The sequence below is a fragment of the Montipora capricornis genome, chromosome 10 (assembly GCF_036669925.1).
Source record: "Montipora capricornis isolate CH-2021 chromosome 10, ASM3666992v2, whole genome shotgun sequence".
Taxonomy (NCBI): domain Eukaryota; kingdom Metazoa; phylum Cnidaria; class Anthozoa; order Scleractinia; family Acroporidae; genus Montipora; species Montipora capricornis.
This window is the reverse complement of record NC_090892.1, coordinates 1788943-1796442: the sequence shown is the minus strand read 5'-3', so window position 1 is coordinate 1796442 and position 7500 is coordinate 1788943. Positions and strand designations below refer to the sequence as shown.

Genomic DNA, 7500 nt, shown 5'->3' with positions numbered 1-7500 from the left:
CGATTGGGGAAGGAAACGCTTTTTTGCCCAGTGTTCCTCTCCGATTTTTTTTGGTTTACTCTTGTTAGTACGCATATCAGCGGAAGTATCCTTGCAGACAATATTTATGAAAATTTATTGAGCAACTACCCAATGTCCCTTGTTAAGAAGTTGTTTAATTATAAAATATCAGACTGAAAGTCAGGATGACGGAAAATAATATCACTTATTATATAAACAGCAGTGAAATACGAGGTGAGCTTTCGCGCGAAAACATGATATCTTCACACGTGAAAAGATCAACGTTGCTTTGGTTACATAATAATTCGCAACGCTGTTCTTCGTCAGGACTGCAAAAAAATATTAAAGTGAAATGGTTTGGTATTTCATTGGTGTTTCTATAATAAACAGAGCATTTCGTGACCATGTGGAGATACGTGTTGAAAAATATTTCACTCGTTTCCCTAGACTCAAAGAGAAATTTTATTTATTATATATGTACTGAGATTTACTTCAAAATACATTGCCAAATATAAGTGATCCTTCACACACAACACGCAATCTGATTGGTCGTATGATATTTCTCGCTAGTGAAAAATACCGCATGACCAATCACAAGCTGCATACGAAATTAAATTTTCACTTGTGACCAAAATCGTACCGGCTTTTCCGTCTCTCACTGAAAGCCTCAATAGGCAAAAGGCGAGCTATGGTGTATTGTTGGAGCAGTTTAAAGTTTTCAGAGACAGCTTCAAGACAGGAATTTATGGAAGGACTAGAAAGGGAAAACACCAAGAAGAAAACTGAAGAGTTTGAAGGCATTTTGACGCTAAAAGATGAGTTGTAGCCGAAATTCCCCCGCACGAACTGACTTCATTTATCCGAGTGAATTCATCATAACAGTAAGATGAAAAATTTCAATGTCATTCAAAAAATTATATAAATTAAAATACTTTTGTTTCACTTTCTTCTAAGAAATTGATTACAACTTCAATGTTGACAGAAATTTTTATATATTGAGTTTTCTCGAATGAAAGCGTTCGCATCTAATTGTGATGCTTGTGTTGATATCGCTGCGCAATCGATAGAGGTTGTCAAAATTATTTTGTAATATCTCAGTATAAGTATAATAAGCAAGGAGTCACAAACTCAATCTTTTGCTGCACTCACTCTTTCGTTTGTGATTCCTCGCAACTCGTGAATAAAACTGAATCGTAATATTATCACTCACCAACCATTGAGCAATCTATTTCTGCGCGGCCATGTAATAATGATGTACTCTATGATTGTGACTAATATATTCGTCCAGTGGATATTATCTTCAGTCATTAAAAGTTATTTAAAGGGTTTTATCACGTTTTTGCTTTTCTTAGTTACACAATAAAAATTCATAGGACAGCGTTTTGTTAATTACAAGGTAAATGGCAACTGATATCTCACATATATAAGCCAGGAACCCATGACCCGGAGCCTACAGCTCCCATACATGGGCCTAAGTAACGTCATTTTTCCAGACCGATCTATTTTTAGACTATCTTTTCCGGAAAAAAACAAAGGCAGTGCCGGTTCGGTGACCCTATGACGTCAGCTTAATTTCTTGTAATTGGTCATCGGGCTCCTGTGAGAGTCTCATTGGCGGGAAATTCAATCTAAAAATAAATTGGTCTGTGAAAATGCCGTGACACGAACACAGTAGAGTTGTAGGCTCTGGGTCATGGGTTCCTGTATAAGCCTGGTTTACACTACAGAATTTTTTGGCACGGCTCGGGTGAAATTGGCACGGGTCCCCCCAAAAAAAAGGTTGGCTCGGATAAAATTTGCTGTGTAAACAACCTGTCAGTACCAAATTTCATCCGTGTCGAACCAAAATTCTTACCCGTGCTGGGACCTTCGGCGAGGTAGTCCGAGCACGGGTAAGAAATGGTACGGGTGCTGAAAAAATAGGCATGGTTCGGATAGAGCAAGTAGTGTAAACACTTTAAAGGGCCAAATTTGAGCCTTAATTCATATAGGCTAGCGGTTTTTTGTGTATATTTCAAGAAGGCTCCTCATTCTCCACCAAAATCACGCGGACGTTCTTGATAATAATTGAACTGCGCATGTCTACAAGAGAACTTACCCGGGCCCAAAAATTTTGGCACGGTATTGTTGATACGGTAAAAATGTTGTAGTGTAAACAAAGTTTGCCAAAATCTTTTTAGGCACCCGTGCCAATTTCACAAGAGCCGTGCCGAAAATTGTCTGTAGCGTAAACCGGGCTATAGTCATTCATAGGAAAAAACTCGCGATAAGTTACCGGTGAGTTAATTAAGTCATGCTTTTCTCTCGGCCAACACTTATCATTTCAAAATTCAAATATTCGTTTTTCCTTCCAGAAAGAGACGTTTGTCCTATTCCTATGGATACAACCTTTGTTATCGACTCGTCTGATTGTGATGAACCCAGAAACTGGAACAGCGTGTTGAAGTTTGTCCAAACCTTGGTCACCTACTTCGATGTTTCGAAACGAGTGGGTCGTATCGCTTTAGTTCCGTTCAGTACAAATGCCAAGGTGGTTCTGAAGTTCAATACTCTAAATGGAAGCCTTCTTAATGGCGAAGAAGTCAACAGACAAATTGGTCTTTTACAATGCCGGGGAGGTTTAAGACGGATCGACAAAGCATTGGAACTTGCAGACAACGAAGTGTTGACTCTTGAGGGCGGAATGAGAGGAGTTTCAAGGGTAAAAACCTTCTCTTTAAAATTGAAAAAAGTTAACATACCTTCATCGCATAACAACTGGAGTTTTTATCCTTGATGTATCGCATTAATCGGAAGTACTTTCCTATTTTGGCAGCCTGTATTTGTCATCACAACTGGAAAGCAAACAACGGACGACGGAGCCGACACACCACTTAACGAGGCGTCTTCTCGCCTCCAGAAGAAGGGAGCAGCCGTGTTCGTGTTAGGTATAGGAGGTAACGTGGATCCCAAAGAACTGAACAAGATTGCCTCAGGATCCACCAAAGTGTTCACGGTGGACTCGTATGCGGACTTGGAAAAAAGAACAGATTCAATCAAGAGAGGCATCTGCACATTCGGTAATTTTGACTCATGGCGGTGTACAATAATCGGATTTTATTACCTCTTATTACTACATTCACTATGCTTGTAGAGATCTTTCTCAAATTATTAAAATACGTGTCGCCTTTCTTTCAGCTGGACAACCGTTAATTACACCAACTCCAACAGGTGGGCTAACAAAATAATGTTTACAAGTCTTACCCTTCGGTAACAAATTTCAGTAGGATTTCCCATTTAATAATGCAAAATGAAAGTTATAGTGAAAATTGTAAATAACCAACTTTGAGTTCTATATTGGCGTTATTGTCATCTGTTTTGAGGATTGTCAACTGAATATACGTAATATGAATGTGAATCGCGCGGCAACCTTGATACCCGGCCAGAACCGTAACCAAACAGTAATAGACGAATTTCTCAGTCTTGAGATAATTCAAAGTGCCATGAATTTCATCGTGCAGCTATGTTGGATCTCTGATTTGGGAAGAGATTTTCTTGGATATAATAAAGGCCTTGTCGCCACCTGCATGTCTGATCGTATTCCTGCTCCCTAAGCAGAAATACATAAAATGGCTTTACTGTGAGATCGAGGCTAATGTTACATTTTTTTTTTGTTTGTGTTTTCTGTTACGTCATAATTGGCCTTTTTTACCTTCAGAATTCGTTTGCAATGCCGTGGCAGATGTAGCGTTCATTGTAGATTCTTCAGGGAGCATCGGTAGAGTCAATTGGAGAAAGATGCTACAGTTCTTGAATGAAATGGTTGACCAACTTAATGTGGGTCCCGACAAGACGCACATTGCTGTTGTGGCCTATAGTACCAGGGCTCGAACGGAGTTTACATTCAACAGACTGACTGGGTCTGCAGTAACAAAACAAGGTTACGCAACACTTATAAATCGCATAAGGTTCCAAAGAGGCTTTACATTTATCGACAAAGGTCTGTCGTTGGCTGAAAAGGAAATATTTACAACAGCAACTGGGATGAGACCGGAACTACCACAGGTAGGAAAAATGCTGATACAATAATCAAGATCGAAAAATTATTATCATGTGGCTACAAAAAGAGTTTTCACATCTCGCGTTTCACTTAATTGACGATATTTTTGTCCCATTTTGTTAGTTTGCTTATTCTGGAGGTCGCTAGTTCGTTTGCACCGTTTCAAGCAAACTTGAGTTCTGGTGTAACTAGGTTGCACCAGAACTGGTGCAGAACTGGTTCTTACCTATTTCCGTTTATTTAGACTGAATACAAATGACGTTGAGCATTTCTGTAAAAGAAAACAAAAACAAACGAAATTGGGAAAATTTAGGTGACTAGTGGGACTAGTTAAAAGAAAGACCCAGAATGATTGACAAGTAACGAGGTAAGGCTAGCACAGAGGAATTGTCTCAGTGGTCTTTAAAATAGGGACGGTTGACACAGAAGAAAAAGAAGAGACAGAGGAGCAGCAAGAATAAAGAAACAATAGCCAAAAAGGAACAAATGAATATGAAAAGGATGGGTACAATCATGGTCATCAAGTTGCCGTAAACTGTGATTCAGTGAATCATTATGGATTGAAAGGTCAAAGGGACAATACTCTGCATTTTTTAGACGATTTCCAGATACGACAAATATCCATGAAATCACATCAAAAGTATGGAGCCAGGCAAACTTAAGGGTTCTAAGTTCACGGTAATTTGCTTTAATAATTGTGCTACTTGCTTAGAATCCTGCTGTTTATCTTGTCAATGATTTAACCGTTAAACGAATCACGCTTAAAGGCCCACCTTCAACCGACGGGGATTGCGTGCCGTGGAACACCTTTCATATTTGAAACTCCCGCCGAAATCGAAATTCATCCAATCAGATCGCTACGAAAAGCAATGCGATATTCCATAGCAAAACAAAAAGTCGTAAAGTCTGTCGGTTGAAGGTGGTCCTTTTAACACCGAGGCACAACCGTTTTAACGTCGGTTTCCTGTTACAGATCGCCATCGTGATTACAGACGGCCAGCAAACAACAGATCGAGATCCATACACACCGCTTTCAGAAGCATCGCGCGGGCTGAAAAATAAGAACGTGGAGTTGTTTGCTCTTGGTATTGGATCGGGAGTCGATCAAGGACAGTTAACAGAGGTTGCCAGCTCAAGTAGCAACGTGTTCATAGCAAAAGGTTTTGAGGGTTTGAAACCTGTTGCGAAGACCATTGTGCAGAGCGCTTGCCCTGGTATGTGAGATGTAATTGTTGAGTTTAGGTCATCGCACAGAATGGTCGGACGTTTGGCATACGTAATGAGGCACGGAAACCGAGTAATCAAGCGTGAACCCCGAATAGAGATGTCAGAATAAGAGAAGAAAGGGGCAATTTTGGTGAAGTGGGCTGACTAAACGCGACAGTTTGGGATAGCTAGAGATGGATTTTTTTAAATGATAGACCAGCTTTTTGTAGTTGAAGCTTAAATCTACAATTTTATGAAAAAACTTAGTGAATAGGAAGTTTGCAAGTACAAAACCGGTGCTTTTTTGGTGTTTCTTGTATCGGAATTGACCCTCATTACAATTCATTCTTGATTATCTCCTTGCATGAATATCGATCTTCATATGATAGAACGGATTCTTGAAACTAAATGTTTTCCCATCAGTAATACCAAATTTTCGACTTGATTTAAGCACGGGAAGTATTTTCCCTTTGCGTTTGAAAAAGCAGGGTCCTGAATTCGCCCGTGTTCTCGCTTGAATCTATTATTTTACTGTTTCTAATAATAATTGTAACGGAAGAACAATAGACTACAACAATAGGTGTTGAGAGGCACTCATCAGAAACGCAAGGTATCGAATTGCAAATGACGATCCATTGAAACGAAAAATAAACACCTCGAGAAATTTGAATAATTTTTGCACACGCTGCTTGCAAGCTCTCGGCACACAGTGGAGCGACTAAAAATTTTGGTAAGAATGATTGATCGAATCGCTTCGAACCAGGGGTTCTTTTCAGAGCTCTCAGAACTCCTGGTCCAGTCTTTACTTTTACACATGGTTGCACCATTTCTTCGATGGGAACGATTCGAACTTTCCCTTCAAATAGACGGAACCGTGTGTCAATGAAGTTGTTCTGGTGTACAAACAAAGCAACCAAAGCAAAAACCAGCCGCGAAGATTACAGACAAAATAAATGAGAAATGGAAAGGAAAAGCCTCTGCTTGAATGGTAGTCTATTAGTTCTAACATGTTCGTCCATCGAAAAACACTTGCGAACAAACACGAAACGGGTGATTGACGCCATCTTGTCTTCTTTTTCTTTTCAGGTCGTTAATGGATAACCCGTACAGAAGAATAATAATCATAAGTCAATCACAAACAAAATAAGTGGAAAAGCTTCGGGTCAAAACTGCTTGTGAGGAATGGCCCCGAAATGAAGGTTATGATTCTTTAATACCAAGTAGTAACCTTTGCTGTTTAGCACACGCGTCATCATTTTACTAGATGATAGTCAGTCTCTTCTGTGATAAGTGAGACCTCCCAGGGAAACTATAAACAAACAATGATTTTTTTTAAATACTTTCATTTCAGTAAATAAAACCGTAAATATATATGCCAGGATAACTTACTTTAATATTTCATTTGAGTGGGACTGTCACTGTAACTCGGTCGCCATCTTAACGTAAACTATATTCACATATAAATTATAGCCGCTAAGAGTATTTTTCCAAAACCGGTGAACGTGTTTTAAAGTTGTGGCTTAAGCTTTTTGTATCTAATTTTAATTAGTTAAACTGAGCACAATTAGTCGATTAACTCGAAATGCAGTTGCTGCAAAATGCTATTAAAAACGGACAATTTGTATTTGCATGGTTTGGTTCTTTATATTTGAGTCCATAAGTCACAGAGCGAGGGAGTAGTTTCAAGAGGGACCACAGAGACCATTTTAAAGTGGTAAAGCTGACGGAAACAATAATTTGGGGTGCCTGTTCTGCCATTTATCATGCATCATCATGTAATATGGGAACCTAGCGAGGCAACCAAAGCGAAAAAGTAGTAGGGCAATCCAAGTCGAAGACCTTTTACTTTCAAAGAGGAAGGATTCGGGGGAAATTTTCAATGGCCATTTTGGGGCAAAACGAAGCGCGATGTCAATGATTCATTGAACGCCACGGTCTTACAATCACTCACTCGTACAAACCCGGTGCCAAATAGGCCCGTAGCGCGTGCATAACTCAGGAACATAAACAGGTCTGCAGGAAGCGAGCTGGAGTTTCAACAAAATGACCTGCAAAATCGTCATGAATTTGTGACGCTGATGAAAACTAAACCTCGTCTAGGAAAGTGAATTTTTGACTCTGCAGAAACAATAGTCAACAACCTCAAGAGTTGGGCTAGTGTGATCTTTGTGTTGAAATCGCACATTTCTTGTCAATCTTTAAAGTGCCCCTGTGATAAAAAAAAACCACTTCCTTTTGTCCTTCAGATTTTGAAA

General features: G+C 39.5%; 1 protein-coding gene across 1 annotated transcript in view; it reads left to right on the top strand.

Moving 5' to 3' along the window:
• The window catches only part of LOC138020152 (uncharacterized), a 202410-nt gene extending 195541 nt beyond the window's left edge, over window positions 1-6869 (top strand). The window contains 6 exon segments of the mRNA XM_068867178.1: window positions 2355-2701; window positions 2816-3059; window positions 3178-3210; window positions 3698-4044; window positions 5013-5253; window positions 6332-6869. Coding sequence (XP_068723279.1) covers window positions 2355-2701; window positions 2816-3059; window positions 3178-3210; window positions 3698-4044; window positions 5013-5253; window positions 6332-6339 — 1220 coding nt within the window. The 3' untranslated portion in view covers window positions 6340-6869.
• The last annotated feature ends 631 nt before the right edge of the window (window positions 6870-7500 follow it).